This window comes from Erinaceus europaeus, chromosome 17, assembly GCF_950295315.1.
Source record: "Erinaceus europaeus chromosome 17, mEriEur2.1, whole genome shotgun sequence".
Lineage (NCBI taxonomy): Eukaryota > Metazoa > Chordata > Mammalia > Eulipotyphla > Erinaceidae > Erinaceus > Erinaceus europaeus.
The window spans coordinates 58,726,803-58,746,773 of record NC_080178.1 but is presented as its reverse complement, the minus strand read 5'-3'; the positions used below and the strand labels follow the sequence as shown (position 1 = coordinate 58,746,773).

The following is a 19,971-nucleotide window of genomic DNA, read 5'->3' as shown; positions in this document are numbered from 1 at the left end:
AGTGCACAATAGTTTGCAGTGAGTCAACACATGAAGCAAGCAAGTAGAAAGACCTAAAAATCACCTTAAGGGAGTCTGGTAGCACAGCAGGTTAAGCACACGTGGCACAAAGCGCAAGGAACGACTTAAGGATTCCATTTCAAGCCCCTATATCAACCTGCAGGGGAATCACTTCACAGGCAGTGAAGCGGGTCTGCAGGTGTCTGTCTTTCTTTCCCCCTGTCTTCCCCTCCTTTCTCCATTTCTCCCTGTCCTATCTAACAATAACATCAATAACAATAACAATAACAACTACAACAACAATTTAAAAAAAGGGCAACAAAAGGGAAAAAAAAGACACCTTAAAGTACCTAATGAAATAGTTTCTACTTAGACCTAGATACCCTCCTCACCTCCTTCCTATTACACTTCCCTCAGTCACTCCAAAGCTAACCTTATCAAAGTAAGGACTACAAAAGCTGAATAAGGGCAAGAACCTGGCATACTTTAATTATGACTCTTTAGGCACTATCAAGCCACCCCATCAGCTGGGGCCACAGTTGGGGAGTCCTGGGATTCCCACACAAACACGATGAGCCTAGACCTTGAATAGATCCCTCTTTCCATTAACAGTGGTCAGCTCCATCAGGAACAATACAATGGATCTCTTTGGGGGCCCCCATAGGACCTTGCCCTCAATGTGGATTAACAATGGTAGAGAATGTTCCATCTTCCAAAGGGGGGGTTGGACAACATACTCTATCTACCACCTGAAGAAGATGGACCCTGAAATTGGTGCAACTCAGAATGTTCCTACTGATGACCACAGAATGCAAGTTCAGACCTACAGGGATGTAGAGGTTACATAGGCTCCTATGCTGAATATGAGCCCCAGATCAAATTGATGGGTTTAGAGTTAACAATATGTATACACTTTTTCCATATTTGGGAGCTACTCTCTTCCCTGATCCAGCTTTCTATCCCTTTGTCCAACCATGACATCATCTCCCCCAGACAATAACCTGGGTCCATCTGCATATCAGATGTCAGGCTCAGGCAAAAACTAATATAGTCATGGGCCCTTTGGAATATAACTAAAATAGGCCTACTAGCTATTTCCAAAACAGAGACCCCAAATCTTTATCTGCAATATTCCAGCTTTTAGGTTCATGATTAATCAACAATTTGTATGGCTTTTTATGTTAACTCTTTCCAGCCACCAGGTTTCAGACACTACCATGATGCCAACCGGACCTCCTTGGACAGATGACTCCACCAATGTGTCCTGGAGATCCACTTCCTTAGAGCCCTGCCCCACTAGGGAAAGAGATACAGGTTGGGAGTACGGATTGACCTGTCAACGCCCATGTTCAGCAGGGAAGCAATTACAGAAGCCAGACCTTACACCTTCTGTATCCCATAATGACTCTGGGTCCATACTTCCAGAGGGATAAAGAGTAGGAAAGCTATCAGGGGAGGGCATGGGATATGGAGCTCTGGTGGTGGGAATTATACCATCTTATCCTATGGTCTTGTCAGTGTTTTCATTTTGTAAATAAATATATTAAAATAAAAAAATTAATTGGAATTGGCATACTGCACCAAAGTAAAAGACTCTGGGCTGGGTGGGTGGGGGAGAATACAGGTCCAAGAAGGGTGGCAGAGGACCTAGTGAGGGTTGTATTGTTATATGGAAAACTGAGAAATGTTATGTGTGTACAAACTATTGTATTTACTGTTCCCCAATAAAGAAATTTAAAAAAAGAAGTAAAAAAAAAAAAAAAGAGGGCAAGGGCAGGGGTAGATAGCATAATGGTTATGCAAACAGACTGTTATGCCTGAGGCTTTGAAGTCCCAAGTTCAATCCCCTGTACCATTGTAAACCACAGCTGATCAGTACCCTGGAAAAAAAAAAAAAAGAACAATGCTATCTTTTTAGTTGAAAGTCAGTGCTTTAGGAAAAACAGTTTTTATACTATCAAATGTCAATTCAACTTGATAACTGTCATCCATCGGTATTTGACTAAATCCAACAATTTCATTAAGTCTTCAGAGATTTTGGGGTATGAGAGGATAAGCAAAACTTTAAATAAACAGTGCGAAGCAAACATACCTCTTAGCCACATCACTGGGCTTCTCTCCTGCTTTGTTGGTAATATTACTGTCTGCACCCATTTTAATTATCCACTGCAAACACTCTATGTGGCCTTGTCCAGCAGCTGTGAAAAAGAAAAAACAGAAAATACATAGAGAAACAGTTTCTGATATTAATAATAATTTTCCAAAAATTTGGAAAGTATATTAGAAATTTTTTAGGTTTCTTTTTTATTAAGAAATTATTTTCCTAAGTACTGATCCTCACAATAACCAACAAAAGTAGGTTGGGTAGCTGTTATTTCTTCTATTTATTCATTCTTTACTGAAACAATCAAAGATCTACTGTAGCAAGTCCTATGTTGAGAACTTTACAAGCATACATAAAAATTGAAGCTTGGAGGGGTTACTTAACACCATACAGATAGATACAAGTATAATAAGTTTGAAACTAGAATCATGGCTCTTCTAATCCTACCCAGTGTTTAGACATTCTTACTTATAGTTCCTGAGCAATCAAGTATCAAATCAGAATATGAGGACAGTCCAGTCAAAGAGACCTACATTATTTATTTATTAAACTAATTAATTTTTTTCTTACCAGAGCACTGCTGGGTTATGGTGGTACAGGGGATTGAACCTGGAACTTTGGAGTGTCAGGCATGAGAGTCTCTTTGCATAACCATTATGCTATCTATCCTGCCCCCACACTGATTTTTTAAATCTTGCAACATCTTATATAACTAAGTTATTCCTCTGATGCTCAAAACTCAAAATTTATAAATCCTTCAAGTCCCACTAGATTACCAACACTGTTTATCACCATATCTAAATTTGCTCAAAACATGTGCACTCAATATAAATGTTCAACTCTACACCACAGTGAATCTTACCTAGTGCCCACTACTCAACTGCATGTTCACCTTACCCATTTACCCATCCCATTTAAGTCTGTATCAAAACTCGAGGGGCAGAAGTAGGGCGGTAGTGCAGCGGGTTAAGCGCAGGTGGTACAAAGCTCAAGGACCAGCATAAGGGTCCCGGTTCGAGCCCCTGGCTCCCCACCTGCAGGGGAGTCCCTTCGGCGGTGAAGCAGGTCTGCAAGTGTCTATCTTTCTCTCCCTCTCTGTCTTCCCCTCCTCTCTCCATTTCTCTCTGTCCTGTCCAACGACGACATCAACAACAATAACAACTACAACAGCAATGGAAACAAGTGCAACAACAACAACAATAAATAAATAAATAAACAAATAAATAAAAAAGAAAGTCTTTAAAAAAAAAACTCGAGGGGCAGAGGGTAGGGGTAGGGGGAGGAACAACACAGTAGACTTAAATATTCTGGGTTTCCTAAGGTCCCTACTTTCATCTCCTCTATTCCTACTCTATGGTTCTTGTTTATTAAGCAATTTGACCTACATTCCATCTTATTTTCCTGGGCAGATGACCTCATCAATGCTTTGTGGAATCTCACCTCTCCAGAGCCCTATCCCACTAGAGAAAGGCAGAAGCAGGCTGAGGGTATGGAACAATCTGCCAATCCCATGTCTAGCAAAGAAGCAATTACAGAAGTCAGAACTCCCATCTTCTGTACACCAAAAGAATTTGGGGTGGTTTGGAAGGTAGCCCGGTGTTTGATAAAGTGTTGGACTCTCAAGCTTGAGGTCCTGAATCCGATCCCTGGCAGCACATGTACCAGAGTGATGTCTGGTTCTGTCTCTTTCTCCTCCTATCTTTCTCTTAAATAACTTTTTTATTGTTGTAGTAGTTATTATTATTTTTTTAATTTTTATTATTTATTTATTCCCTTTTGTTGCCCTTGCTGTTTTATTGTTGTAGTCACCATTGATGTCATTGTTGTTGGATAGGACAGAGATAAATGGAGAGAGGAGGGGAAGACAGAGAGGGGGAGAGAAAGACACCTGCAGACCTGCTTCACCGCTTGTGATGTGACTCCCCTGCAGGTGGGGAGCCGGGGGCTTGAACCGGGATCCTTATGCGGGTCCTTGCACTTCGCGCCACCTGCGCTTAACTCGCTGTGCTACCGCCCAACTCGCGAAATGTTTTTTTAAAAAAAGAATTTTGGAGGAAAAAAAAAGAATTTTGGTCCATATACCTAGAGGGGTAAAAAATAGGGCAGTTTCAATGGAAAGGATGAGACAGGGAGCCGGGAGGTAGCACACCAGGTTAAGCACGCATAGTTCGACGCAAGGACATGCTCAAGGATCCAAGTTCAAGCCCTCAGCTGCCCACCTGCTGGGGGTAGCATCACAAGTGGTGAAGTAGGCCTGCAGGTGTCTATCTCTTCCTATCTTCTTCTCCCCTCTCAATTTCTCTTTCCTATCTAAAAATTGAAAAAATGGCCCCAGGAACAGTGGATTTGTAGTACAGGAACTGAGCCCCTGCAATAGCCATGGAGGGGAAAAGAAGAAAAAGAAAGAAAAGAAAAAAGGAAAAGAAAAAGAAAGAAAAATAGAAAAGAAAAGAAAAGAAAAGAAAAGGTGGGACACAGAACTTTGGTGGTGGGAACTATATGGAATTATACCCCTATTATCTTACAACCTTGTACATTAATATTAACACTAACAAAAAAATAAGAAAAAATGTCCTGGGTTTGGGTCTATTTAATAATGACATTAGAAAACAGGACAGATCTTAGCAAATGGATAGCATGTAAATGTCTACAGAGTTGAAAAATAAGTTATAAAAAGTGAATAAAGGGGCCAGGTGGTGACATACAATGTTAGGCGCTCACATTACAATGTGCTAGGACCCAGGTTCAAGCGCCTGGTCCCCAAGGGCACAGGGAAAACTTCACGAGTGGTGAAGCAGAGTTGCAGGTGTCTCTCTCTTGCTTTCTATCTCCCCCTCCCTTCTCAAGTTCTCTCTGTCTCTATCCAACAATAAATAAACATATTTTAAAAAACTGAATAAAATCATGGCCTTTAATGTTACCAGCTGCCTTGGTGAAACCTAATTCTTCGGAACTTCATGGCCTCATCTTCTACAGAGATGATTTCATGTTTGTAAGGAAAGCAATTGTTTCAGTAAATTAGTCTGATTAAATCTAATAACAGTTTTACACACTGCTAGTGTCAAATAAGTATAAGGTATTACAACTAAACTCCCCAAAATATTTCCTCAATAATTTAGCACTTAAAAATTTATATTTCTCAACTAATATCCAGAACCCACACTACATATATTTCAACTGTATGATTTTGCTATTTTTAATGTTTTATTATATTTATTTATTTATTGGATAGAGACATCCAGAAAGCGAGAGATAAGGAGGTGATAGAGAGTAAGAGGGACAGAGAGACACCTGTAGCCCTGCTTCACCACTCGCAAAGCCTTCTCCCTGCGGATGGGGACTGGGGACTCAAACCCAGGTCCTTGAGCACTGTAACATGTGCGGTTTTGCTATTTTTTAAATGTTTTTATTATCTTTATTTATTTATTGGATAGAGACAGCCAGAAATCAAGAGGGAAGGAGGTGATAAGAGAGTGAGAGAGACAGCACTGCTTCACCACTCACAAAGCTTTCCCCTTGCAGATGGGGACCAAGAGCTCAAACCCAGGCCCTTGAGTGTTGTAATATATGTGCTCAACCAGGTGTGCCACCACCTGGCCCCAATGGTTTTGCTTTTTTTTTTTTTTTGGTTTTGCTATTAATCATACCATGTAATACACAAATTCCTTTGTTGTTCATAGTTTATTTAGAGAATATATCACTTCATGGCACACCCACTTAAGCACACATAGTACTCAGCAGAAGGATACGTGTGAGGATCCAGGTTCAAGCCCCGGCTCCCCAGCTGTAGCGGGAACACTTCACAAGCAGTGAAGCAGGTCTGCAGGTGTCTGTCTTTCTCTCCCTGTCTATGTATCTCCCTCTCCTCTCTATTTCTCTCTGTCCTATGGAATGAAAAGAAAAAAAAGAGTATACCACTCCAGGGGCCCAGCAGTAGTGCACCAAGTTGAGAGCACACATTACTATGCTCAAGGACTGAGGACTATACCCACCTGTAGGGGTGTAGTTTCACCCCCCCCACACCTCTTCCCCTCTCAATTTCTGTGCTCTATCAAATAAAAAGAAAGAGGAAAAGAAAAAGGAAAAAATGAAAAAGTGGCTTCCAGCAGCTGTGGATTCATCATGTGAGCACCAAGCTCCACCAATATCTTGTGGCAATAATTTTTTTTCCTCAATTAAAAAAAAAAAAGTATACAGCTCTGGGCTGGGGAGAAAGCAAATAGTCATGCAGACGATTTTCATGCTTTAGGCTGAGATCCTAGGTTCAATCCTCAGCATCACCATAAACTAGAGTGGAGCAGTGCCCTGAGTGTGTGTGTTAAAATAATAATAAATGGGAGTTGGGCTGTAGCACAGCAGGTTAAGCACACATAGCACAAAGTGCAATGACTGGCATAAGGATCCCAGTTTAAGCCACAGCTCCCCACCTGCAGGGGAGTCGCTTCACAAGCGGTGAAACAGGTCTGCAGGTGTCTATTTTTCTCTCCCCCTCTCTGTCTTCCCCTCTACTCTCCATTTCTCTCTGTCCTATCTAACAATGACAACAACAATAATAACTACAACAATAAAACAACAAAGGCAACAAAAGGATATAAATAAATATTAAAAATAATAATAAATTATTATTTTTAAGTAGTGGCTCCTTATATTTGTAGTAACTTTTTTTGAAAAAACAATTATTATCTTTATTTACTTATTGTATACAGATAGCCAGATATCTAGAGGGAAGGAAATGACAGAGAGGGAGAGAGACAGAGAGACACCTGCATCCCTGCTTCACCACTCATGAAGCTTTCCCCCTACAGGTGGGGACTGGGGCATCACTTCACAGGCGGTGAAGCAGGTCTGCAGGTGTCTGTCTTTCTCTCCCCCCTCTCTGTCTTCCCCTCCCCTCTCCATTTCTCTCTGTCCTGTCCAACAACAATAGCAATGGCAACAATAACTATAATAACAAGGAGGGCAACAGAAATGGGAAACAATGGCCTCCAGGAGCTGTGGATTTGTGGTGCAGGCACCAAGCCCCAGCAATAACCCTGGAGGCAAAATAAATAAATAAATAAATAAAGTGAACGCAGGGCTGGGGAGGCAGCATAATGATTATGCAAGACTTTCATGTCTGAAGTTCCAGGGTTTTAGGTTTAACCCCTAGCACCACCATAAAACAGAGTTGAGCAGTGTTCTGGTCTCTTTCTCTTTCTGTACCTCTCTTTCATTAAAAATAAATAAATAGATAAATATGAATCCAACCCCTAGCCAACAGAGAGAACACTAAGCTACTTTCAGTGACGAGACAACTTCATCCTACAGCTAGATCTACAAGCTCTGTTCACTATATTATGAAAATAAAAAAAATTGCAGGCTGGGAGGTGGTGCAGTGGATTAAGCATTGACCCCTCAAAGCATGAGTCCCTAAGTTTGATCCCCAGTATAACATGTGCCAGAGTGATGCTCTGGTTACTCCTCTTCTTCTACTCCCTCTCATAAGTAAATAAATCTTAAATGAAAAAGGGTATAGTTGCACACACACACACACACAGAGACAGAGAGAGATTTCCAAGTTTCCTCTCCTTCTCTATCTTCCTTCACCTCCCCCTGAATCAGTTTAACAGGGAAAAGCATCAATTCTATCTGTAGTCATGCCTGGGCAACTTATCATTTCTGGCTGAAGTTGCTCTCAGATCCAGTGATAATCTCCCCTGCTGCTCAGTAGTTGAATTTATGATGGCATAGTCAGCATTCTAACCGCTCAGAAAGTCCCTGAGGCTGGGGCTTAAGAGCTCATGATCTATTCTCTCTCTCTCCAAGGCCTGTTCTACTAGTAACAATAGCAGCTAATAAGTGCTGCTTCCAGGCTCAATATGTTCATTTACTCACCTTTCCATTGTTCACTGCTTTCACTAACCTTTCGATGCATGCTTGTGTCTTTTAGGCAAGACCAGTTGTCCACTGGTGGTGTTTTCACAGTGACTTACTATTGATAACTAATTGGTTCTGCATATGTAAAAACCAGTCTCTGCCCTTCTTTACTTAATTTAGTCACCTGCCAACTCAGAATTGGTTCCTAAAATGCCTGGAGCTTCTCTCTCACCTAAAGTCAATCTAAAACTAGGTAACAATGAATAGTACAGGAGCTGGGGAGATAATATAGGTCTATGCAAAAGATTTTCATGTTTGAGGCTGGATTCACAGATTCAGTCTCTAGCATCACCATAACCCAGAGCTAAGCAATGTTCTGATCTTCCTCTCTTCCTCTCTTTGTGTATCTTTTCTCTCTGCATCTCTCTCATTAAAATAAATAAAATCTCAAAGAAAAAGGTTAGACGGTTTATTTAAAAAAGGAAGAATAGTACATGATTTCCCAGGTCTTAAAAGTAATGCCATTTTAGACAAAAGCAATGACATACTGTCAAGTTACTAAATCATATGTATGCATGTGTGTATACACATATACAAATACTACTCAGAAAAAAAGATGAGCTCTTGACATTTGTAACAAGAAGGGTGGAAATGGAGATTGTGCTCATCATAATAAGTCAGATGGAAAAAACAAAAACAACAACAGATACCAGATAATTTCACTCATATTTGGGATTTAAGAAAGAACCCAGGGAGTCGGGTGGTAGCGCAGAGGCTTAAGCACATGTGGCACAAAATGCAAGGACCCGTTTGGAAGGATCACGGTTTGAGCCCCCAGCACTCCACCTGCAGGGGAATCTCTTCACAGGTGGTAAAGCAGGTGTCTTTCTCACCCCCCTTCTCTGTCTCCCCCTCCCCTCTCCATTTCTCTCTGCCCAATCTAACAATGACAACAACAATAACAACAATGGAAACAACAAGGGCAACAAAAGGGAATAAATAAATATATTTTTTAAATATTTTATTTTATTTATTTATTCCCTTTTGTTGCCCTTGTTGTTTTATTGTTGTAGTTATTATTGTTGTCGTCGTTGTTGGATAGGACAGAGAGAAACGGAGAGAGGAGGGGAAGACAGGGGGAGAGAAAGACAGACACCTGCAGACCTGCTTCACCACCTGTGAAGCAACTCCCCTGCAGGTGGGGAGCCGGGGTTCAAACCGGGATCCTTATGCCGGTCCTTGTGCTTTGCGCCACCTGCGCTTAACCCGCTGCGCTACAGCCCGACTCCCATAAATAAATATTTTTAAAAATGCTTAAAAAAAAGAAAAAGAAAGAACCTAAGGCTACAGACAGGATCAAAAATAAATATTTGAATTCCAATCATAAAACTAAGGTTATGGGGAAAATAAATGAGAGGGGACAAAGGGAAGAAGTGTTTCAATGGACTGTGTTAAGAGGATATTGGTGGGTGTGGTATGGTGGGTATGGTAACATGTACTTAAAGAGGTATGAAACTGTATTTCTAAGACGTATAGTGCTATAAACCGGTGTTACTTCCATTCTTCTTTTTTTTTTTTTTTGACATTGATTTATTTATTAGCATGAGAGACAGAGAGGAAAAAAGAGAACCAGAATATCATTCTGGTACATGGAATGCCAGGGACCAAACCTAGGATCTCATGCATTCGTGTCCAATGCTCTAGCCACTGTACTGTTCCTTGAACTACTGTTACCTTAACTTTAAAATGGTACAAAAATCTTATTTATAAGTCATGGATAATAGTGAATTTTATAAGATATGATAAATTTTGCCCAACCTTTCCAGATTATCTCAAAGCAAGGAAAACTAATTGATCAGCAATCATGTGAGAATTAAAAAAAAAGCAAGAACCATAACTCACCTTTATGCATAGGAGTAGATCCATTATTATCACGTTCATTAATATTGATTACTCCATCTTCTATTAATTTCTTAAGCATTCCTAAATCACCTTTAGAGGCTGCCACATGACCTGGAAATTCTAAAGCTATGAATAAAATAGTCAGCATTTTAGTAAACAGAATTTGTTCCTTTTCTCCACAATAACCACATAGTCTAGATTTCATTATTATCTAAAGTTTGAGATTATTACAGTAAAGTAATTTGCAATGGCAAGTTGTAAATAATCATAAAATATTATTATTGTGCAGTATTTTCATTTCTCATGACCTCAAATATTCTAGGATATGATACCAGAATTGCTCTTAGTTATAGTCTCTTTTTCCCCTCATACCACAAAACACAAGAAAATGATCATTTCCAATCTGTGTAAATATATACTTGGCCTTAAATCCAGAATTTTTACAATCCATTTCTTCTGTTTGCAAAGATGTGAAAAAAGCCAACTAAACTAGAAGCAAATAAAAATGTATATGTATAAAAATGTGTATGTATATATAGACACATATAACTGATATAAATCATATGTAAACATATGCATGTGTGAATGTATGTGACCTAGTACCTCACATGTAACAGATACCAGATAAAATGTCTAATCTTCTTTTTTTCTTTTTGTTTGACATTGCTAGGGCTCAGTGTCTATACAACTCACCTATCATTCTTGGAGGCTCTCTTATTTTATTTCTTCTTGACAGAATGTGAGAGACAGAGAGGACTGAGAGAGAGAAACCTGCACTACTGCTCCACCTCTCCTCCTCTCCCCTGCAGGGTTTGAATTGGGGTCCTTGAACATGATAATGTGTCTGTTCCGCTGGGTATGACACTGTGTTGATAACTCTATGGAGAAGCAACAGAATTCTCATACATGTTTGATGAGATATAGAGTGATACAACTACTTTGGAAAACAGTTTAACAACTACTTAATCTTAAATATGTGCCTATCACACACTACACTCCTAACTAATTACTAGGGGAAATGGAAGTCCATTACTTTCATAGATAGTTTTTCCAAGTTATCATTAAACACTGTTGATAAGAGTATATATTTCTATAACCACTTTGATAAAGAACATAGCAATATTTATTTAGCTGAACATGAAGTAACACCTAAGAATTCCCCAACTATTTACCAGAATAGAGTTCTTAACTCTCAGACTGCAGGAGACATTATCACCCAGTGATCCCAGTACACCATACCTATCATTCATTCCCTTCCTCCCTCCCTCCTTCCCTCCCTTCCTTCCTTCCTTCCTTCCTTCCTTCCTTCCTTCCTTCCTTCCTTCCTTCCTGCCACCAGAGTTACTGCTGGGGCTAGGTGCCTGCACAATGAATCCACTGCTGCTCCTAGTGGCCATTTCTACCTACCCCCCCCCTTTTTTTTTCTTTATTCAACAGGACAGAGAGAAATTGAGAGAGATGAGGAAGACAGAGAGAGAAAGAGACAGACAGTTACTTTCAGTACTTGCTTCCCCACTTACGAAGCCCTGCCTGTGCAGGTGGGGAGGGACACTGGGTGGGACCCAGTCCTTGCTCATGGTAACATAAAAGTGACATAAACTTTATGACCATTCTATAAGGTCTCAAAGACTGTTACTCATTCACTAAATTTTCCCTCTTTAACGGAACAAAGTTGAAGCTGAGAAGAGGCATCCTATTGGCTTGTACAATGTGAACTTTCCAGGCTTCTTGAAGCTCTGTAGGGTCATAAGACTAAAATCTTAACAATGGAAAGTTTATAAAGGTGCAGAGTGCAAATACGGCCATGAAAATTTCTAATCCTACACTTATCCTCACATTCCCTTCCATCTTCTTGCCTTTTTTTTTTTTTTTTTTTCTTCCCAGAGCACTACTCAGCTCTGGCTTATGGTGGTATGAGTTATTGAACCTGGGGCTTTGGGGCTTCAGGCATGAGAGTCTCTTTGCATAACCATTAGCTATTGCCTGCACCCTCTCCTTGCTTTTTGTAACAACTAGAGAGAGTTGAAAAGGTAGGTATTGAGGGCCAGGGTGGTGTACCCAGCAGAGTACATGTTACCATATATCACGACCTGGGTTTAAGTCCCCACCTACAAAGGGAAAGCTACTAGTGGTAAAGCAGTGCAGCAGGTGTTTCTCTTCCTCCCTCCCTATCTCCACCTTCCCTCTCAATCTTTGTCTCTATCAAATAGGAAGGAAGGAAAGAAAAGCAAAGTGAGTAAAAAAAAAAAAGAAGAAGAAGAAGAAAGAAAGAAAGAAAAGGATAGGAAAGAGAAAGGAAGGGAAGGGGGATATAAAGGTAAGGGCGGGAGAGATAACATAATGGTTATGCAAAGAGACTCTCATGCCTGAGGCTTTGAAGTCCCAGGTTCATTCCTCCATCCCACCATAAACCAGAGCTGAGGAGTGTTCTGGTAAAAGAAAGAAAGAAAGAAAGAAAGGAAGAAAGGAAGGAAGGAAGGAAGGAAGGAAGGAAGAGGGAAAAGAAAGAAAGGGAAGGAAAGGGAAAAAATTCACTACAAATGATGGATTTGTCATGAAAGCACTGAGCCCCAGTGGCAATTTAAAAAAGATGGCAGGTCTTGAGTGATGACGTAAAATAGATTCAGCTATCTCCCCAGTCCTAGTTGCTATATATTTCTGCCTAAAATATTTCACAATAAAGAAGAGAACCTGGATAAACTGGAGAGTAATGGTATGTCATATGTTTTAATATATTTGCTTTGTGACTTCTTTCTTTTCCATTCTGCATGTTCCACTAAGAAATACCAAAATATTTCAGATTTATTGCTCACCTTCCTGGTCTTTTTGATCATTTCCTTCATTTTCAACACCTTGGATAAACTGTAAAATGTTCTGCTTAAAGAATCTCTGGGCCAGGTCCATTACATTTTCTCCATTATCATTGAAGGCTTTTAAAGCTTGCGTTGTACTGCTCATTCTACTGAGTAGGAATTTAAAACAGTGAAGGTGGCCTTCCATGGCTGCTAAGTGAACTACAGGTGAGAGGGAAAAAGTTTAATTCTTAAAATGATAATAAAATAAAATTTAAAATTAATACAGTAACTCCAATATTCATTGGGAGATGACATGCATGCCCCATATAACAAGGACTTGGACTTATTCTCAGTAAAAATATCATTTTTTCCCCAGCCTATATATTCTTACCCTATCAGCTTTCTAGATGAGATTCACCAGAGAATATGTTCCAGAAAGTTGCCTTGTGCAGGGATAGATAACATAATAGTTATACAAAGAGACTCGTGCCCAAGGCTCCAATGTCCCAGGTTCAGTCCCACATATAAGCCAGAGCTGAGCAGTGCTCTGGTAATAAAAAAATTTTAAAAAAAAAGAAAAGAAAAAGATTATTTTGTAAGTTGAAATCCTAGTTGTACAACTTATAATTAACATGAGCAATGTCCTGGGAGGTAGTGCATTGGATAAATTATTAGTCTATAAATTATGAGGTTCAGAGTTACATCCCCAGCACTCCATGTGCCAGAGGATTCTGTTTTTTTTTCTCTCATTAAATAAATATCTTTTAAGAATAAAATATAGGGTGCTCGCTTCGGCAGCACATATACTAAGAATAAAATATAGGGCCAGATGGTGGCACACCTGTTTAAGTGCATATGTTACACTGCATGAGGACTCAGGTTCAAGCCCCTGGTCCCCACTTGCAGAAGATAAGCTTCATGAGTGGTGAAGCAGTTCTGCAGGTGTCTGTCTGGCTCTCTCCCTATCTCCTCCTTCCCTCTCAATTTCTCTCTGTCTTATCAAATAAAAATAATGTGTAAAAAATAAAATAGTAAAATGTAGAGGTTGGGGAACAAAAAAGAATAAAAAATATTTTTTCAAATATTTCTAATTTATTTTGGATAGAGATACAGAGAAACTGGGGAGGTAGAGAGGAAGAAATTTAATATTTTTTTTGTTTTTTACCTTTTTATTATTTTATTTTATAAAAAGGAAACACTGACAACAACAATAATAACTACAACAATAAAACAACTAGGGCAACAAAAGGAAATAAATAAATAATTAATTAAAATAATAATAATAATAATAAAAAGGAAATACTGGGGGCCAGGCACCTAGTTGATCTCACGTATTACAATGCTCAAGGACCCGGGTTTGAGCTCCTGGACCCCACCTGCAGGGGGAAAGCTTTGCGAGTGGTGAAGCAGTGCTGCAGGTGTCTCTCTGTCTCTCTCACTCTCTAGCACCTCCTTCCCTCTTGATTTCTGGCTGTCTCTATCCAATAAATAAAGATAATTAAAAAAATTTTTTTAAAAAAATGGAAACATTGACAAGACCATAGGATAAGAGGGGTACAACTCCACACAATTCCCACCACCAGAACTCCGTATCCCATCCCCTCCCTTGATAGCTTTCCTATTCTTTTTTTTTTTAAGATTTTATTTGTTTATTAATGAGAGAGACAGACACAGAGAGAGAAAGAACCAGATATCTCTCTGGTACATGTGCTGCCAGGTATTGAACTCAGGACCTCATGCTTGAGAATCCATTGCCTTATCCATTGTGCCACGTCCCGGACCACAGCTTTTCTATTCTTTAACCATCTGGGAGTATGGACTCAAGGTCATTGTGGGGTGCAGAAGGTGGAAGATCTGGCTTCTGTAATTGCTTCCCCGTTGAACATGGGCGTTGACAGGTCAATCCATACTCCCAGCCTGTCTCTCTCTTTCCCTAGTGGGGTGGGGTTCTGGGGAAACTGTGCTCCAGGACATATTGGTGGGGCTGTCTGTCCAGGGAAGTCTGGGTGGCATCATGCTAGCATCTGGAACTTGGTGGCTGAAAAGGGAGTTAACATATAAAGCCAAAAAAATTATTGAGGAATCATGAACCTAAAGGCTGGAATAGTGCAGATGAAGAGTTGGGGGGGGGGTCTCTGTTTTATAGATAACTAGTAGGCATATTTAAGTTCAATTCCAAATGGCCTGTGGCTATACTGGTTTTTTGTTTTTGTTGTTGTTTTTGTTTTTCCCTGAGCCTGACATCTGATATGCAGGTGGATCCAAGTTATTGTCTGGGGAGATGAAGTCATGGCTGGAAAAAGGACCATAAAGCTGGATCAGGGAAAATATGGGAAAAATGTATAAATATTGTTGATTGTAAACCCCATCAATTTGATGTGATCTGGGACCCATATTCAGCTTAGGAGCCTATGTGACCTCTGCATGCCTATAGATCTGAGCTCACATTCTGTGGTCATGAGTAGGAACGTTCCAAGCTGCCCCAATATCAGGACCCATCTTCCTCAGGTGGAGCATAGAGTATGTTGTCCAGCCTCCCTTTGGAGGATGGAACATTCTCTACTGTTGTTGATCCACGTTGAGGGCAAGGTCCTATGGAGGCCCACAAAGGGATTGGTTTTGTTGTTCCTGATAGAGATGACAGGTAACAATGGAGAGAGGGATTTATTCGAGGTCTAGGCTCATCATGTCTGTTTGGGAATCTCAGGGAGATATTTTCTATCTCCTCAGCTCCAGATTATGAAAGTAGGGCCTTTGGTCTGTTTTATTTGCTAGGAGCACCTATAACAGGGGTTGACACATCCCTGTTCTCAAAACAATGATACACGCAAGGACACTTTTTTGAGCCCCTGCTCCCCACCTGCAATATGACACTTCACAAGTGGTAAAGCAGGTCTGCAGGTGTCATTCTTTCCCCCTCTATCTCTCCCACCCCTCCCAATTTCCCTCTCTCCTATCAAATGAAAAGGAAGAAAATAAGAAAAAGAAAAAAGAAAAAAAAACTCCACCTATTCAAAAAAGATCTTTGTACACCTATGTTTATAACAGCATTATTTGTAATATCCCAAACTTGGAAACAATCTAAATGTCCAGTGACAGATGAGTAACTAAGAAGATTACTCAGCTATAAGAAATGATTAAGTATTTCCTCTGTTACGTCTTGGATGGAACTTGAAAAAATAATGCTGAGTGAGATAAACCTGCGGGAAAAACACAACACCTCTAGTGCTGTTGACTGAGGCTGGCTCTGTTCTTAATGACTGAAATACCCAGAACAATAGCTTCATTATATTTTGCAAACAGACATCTCTCTCTGAAGGAAACCCTCAGAGAGAATGAACTTTACCAGCCATCTGTAGGCAAGCCACAGATGTTTCTACCTGTTCTGGGAAAGGTCCTTGAGAGCAGAAACAGTAAGGGTTGATCATCAGCATAAATTATTTATCAGACTTAACTAAAAACGTATTGTTATGGTTAAAGGTCACTTCATGCTATAACAAAATCCAATAAAGTGCCTTCAGTCCTTGAGACTGTTGTTCTCCACTGACATTTCATGTTCATTCCTTGTGGCTCCTTCTTCATCAGGCCCAGAAACAGAGAAAACCCAACATAAACCGAAAGGAGAAGGATTAAAACTAGATGACCGGGAGTCGGGTGGTAGTGCAGTAGGTTAAGTACATGTGGCACAAAGTGCAAGGACCTGAGTAAAGATCCAGGTTCGAGCCTCCAGCTCCCCACCTGCAGGGGAGTCGCTTCACAGGCGGTGAAGCAGATCTGCAGGTGTCTGTCTTTCTCCCCCTCTGTCTTCCCCTCCTCTCTCTATTTCTCTCTGTCCTATCCAACAATGACCACATCAATAACAACAGTAATAACTACAACAATAAAACAACAAGAGCAACAAAAGGGAAAATAAATAAATAAATTAAAAACTAGATGACCTCATTCATAAGTGGAACTTAAGAAGCAAAGAAAGGGCAATACATATGGCAATACATACATACTAGCTCAGCCTAGTTATAGTATATTGCAGCAGAGCCAACGACTTTGGAGTGGGTTGGCAGGAAGGGGTTCAGAGGATGTGGGGACCCAGCACATGAAGCTAGAGGAAGACTTAGTTGGTAGTGGTATGCAGACACCTGTCACAGGGAGACAAGAAACTGTACTTAAGTGACAACTGTCTTATAAACCATTATCTCCGGGCTGGGTGGTAGTGCACCAGGTTGAACACACGTTACAATGCGCAAGGACCCAGGTTCAAATCCCTAGTCCCCACCTGCAGGTGAAAGCTTTATGAGTGGTGAAGCAGTGCTGCAGGTGTCTCTCTTTCTCTCACCCTATTTCCCATTCTCTTTCAATTTCTGTCTCTATTCAATAAATAAATAAACATAATGGAAAAAATCATTATCCCCCCACCCTACATACACATACAATAAAGTGTTTTGGAAAAAAAAACAGTTTCATAGGATTCTCTCAAGATTTAAATCAAGTATCATTTTCTGTAACTCTTACAACAGTTTCACTATGATGTCCCTCTTCTGATGTTCTACAGCACCACTTGGAAGACATTTAGGTTTCAACTGAGAAGTTGGTTGTAGGTTACATGACTGCTGTAGTAGCACTTTAACTCAAATACAATAGTGTCCAGAGTTTACATTATTAAAAATACAAGTATGGCTAGGAAAATAGCATAATGGTTATTCAAAATGACTGGTGTCTGAGGCTCTAGTGTTCCACATTCAGTTACCAGCATTACCACAGGCCAGAGCTACTCTGGTAAATTTAAAATACCATACTATAATCATACAATTTAAATATGCTGTACTATAACATCAGATTAGATGGTGTGAAAAAAGATGAGTGAAAATAAAAACATTATAATAGGTAATGTTCAAAACAGAGACAAAAATGGTCCTATGAAGTGAATAGAATCACTGCTGGGTGGTGGTATACCTGGTTGAGTGCATATGTTACAATGTGCAAGGACCTGGGTTTGAGCCCTTAGTCCCCACCTGCAGGGGGAAAGGTTTGCGAGTGGTGAAGCAGGGCTGCAGGTGTCTCTCTTTCTGTCTGTCTCCTTCTTTGTCACCCCCTTTCCTCTCGATTTCTGGTTGTCTATATAATAAATAAAGAGATTAAAATGAATAGGATCTAAGTGATCCATAAGTTAATTACATGTGTAATAAATGCCCAAATGAGGGCATTGGAGAAGCATTTATTCAATAAATATCATATATTTTCCAAGATTAGTGAAATAATATATCCATTGTTCAGCCATGGAAATTCCACATGACAAGATGAAAGTTTCCTTAAATAATAACAGAAAAACTTTATATATATCCAGAGAGTTATAATGAATCTCACATCTTCACCACATGCATGAAAATATTGTTAAATGAATGGTAAACCTGAGAAAAGTTCATACTAAATCATCTAGAAGAAAATACAAAAGAAGGGTGGAGGGTAGATAGTATAGTGGTTATGCAAACAGACTCACATGCCTGAGGCTCCAAAGTCCCAGGTTCAAGCACCCGCACCACCATTAGGCCAGAGCTGAACAGTGCTCTGGTAAAAAAAAAGAAAGAAAAAGAAGAGAAAAGAAAATACAAAAGAAAATCAATGCCATATAGGCAATGTGTAATTAAATGAACTTATACTTCTATTGAATGGTTGCATTATTCCAACACAGGGATATTTCCTATTGTTTTAGTCCATTCTATTGTTGGACATACCAATACCAACCAACTTTATTTAGGTGATTTTTTGCAATGTGCCTCCAGCTCCCATCTCTGCCTGCTTTATTCTGTCTATAAAACACATTTTTAAAAAATTTATTTCTTTATTGGGGAATTAATGTTTTACATCAACAGTAAATACAATAGTTTGTACATGCATAACATTCCCCAGTTTTCCATTTAACAATGCAACCCCCACTATGTCATTTATCATCCTTCATGGACCTGTATTCTCCCCACCCACCCACCCCAGAGTCTTTTACTTTGGTGCAATACGCCAATTCCATTTCAGGTTCTACTTGTGTTTTTTCTTTTCTGATCTTAAAACACATTTTTTAAATGTGTAGATTAGAAAGGCTCTCTTGCATGGTCCAGGAGGTGGTGCAGTGAATAAAGAATTAGACTCTCAAGCATGAGGTCCTGAGTTCAATCTCCAGCAACACATGCACTAGAGTGATGTCTGGTTCTTTCTCTCTCTGCCTATCTTCTTCATGAATATTAAAAAAGTTCTCTTGCTTTGTTTTAAAACAAAACATCTATCCAAAGAGTTCTGTGCACACCTGTAGTCACAGCAGCACTACTTTTAATAGCCTAAATATGGAAACAACCCAGATGCCCAATAACATAAGTGGATAAGAAAGTTGTGGGACACATACACAATGGGATATTATTACTCAGCTATTTATTAAAATTGTTTTGTTTTGCTTTACCAGAGCTATGCTCAGGTCTGGCTTCTTAGCTGTGTTAGGGATTGAACCTAGGATGTTAGAGCCTCAGGCATGAAAGTCGTTTCGCAAAGCAACTATGCTATCTCCCCAGCTAATTTTTCACATATGTCAAAAGGTTATATTAATGAAAAAACAAAATATGTGTTTTTGTTGACTACCTGGAAGGTTCCCATTGTAGTCCACTTCTCCTATGGCACATCCCCATTTGACTAGAAGTTGCAAACAGCCAAGTCTCCCATGAAAAGCTGCATAATGGACAGGTTTCCATTCTCTCTTATCAGTGATACTGGGATCCTAGAGGTAACATTTACAAGGACTCAATTTCTTTTCATTTTGTAGTGAGAAACTACATCTAGCTGTTTAATCCTGCATATGAGAATCAAAGATGGGCCTTAACACTACAAAGTAAACATAAATATAACAAAAGTTTACTATAACCGTTCCTTTGAACAGAGTTAATATGATACTATAAATGTGATGAAATAGCTGCTGCAGAAATGACTCAAGAAACTGATGGAGCATAGGATTTTCTTTTTCTTTTTTTCTTTAATATTTATTTATTTACTTATTCCCTTTTGTTGCCCTTGTTGTTTTATTGTTGTAGTTATTATTGTTGTTGTTCTTGATGTCATCATTGTTGGATAGGACAGAGAGACATGGAGCGAGGAGGGGAAGACAGAGAGGGGGAGAGAAAGATAGACACCTGCAGACCTGCTTCACCACCTGTGAAGCGACGCCTTTGCAGGTGGGGAGCCAGGGGCTTGAACCGGGATCCTTACGCCGGTCCTTGTACTTTGCGCCACCTGTACTTGATCCGCTGCACTACTGCCCAACTCCTGGAGCATAGGATTTTC

The 19,971-nt window shown here is 39.8% G+C and overlaps 1 protein-coding gene across 2 annotated transcripts in view; it reads right to left on the bottom strand.

Moving 5' to 3' along the window:
* Positions 1–19,971, bottom strand: part of ANKRD42 (ankyrin repeat domain 42) — a 52,694-nt gene that overhangs the window by 17,568 nt on the left and 15,155 nt on the right. For both annotated transcript variants that reach the window (XR_009545629.1, XM_060176750.1), the window contains 4 exons: positions 19,276–19,411; positions 12,676–12,876; positions 9,863–9,988; positions 2,093–2,198 (listed from right to left, as the gene is read on the bottom strand). Coding sequence is in view for 1 of the 2 variants with exons in the window: in XM_060176750.1 (XP_060032733.1) it covers positions 2,093–2,198; positions 9,863–9,988; positions 12,676–12,876; positions 19,276–19,411 (569 nt within the window). In the remaining variant the exon portion in view is untranslated. The remainder of the gene's footprint in view (positions 1–2,092; positions 2,199–9,862; positions 9,989–12,675; positions 12,877–19,275; positions 19,412–19,971) is intronic.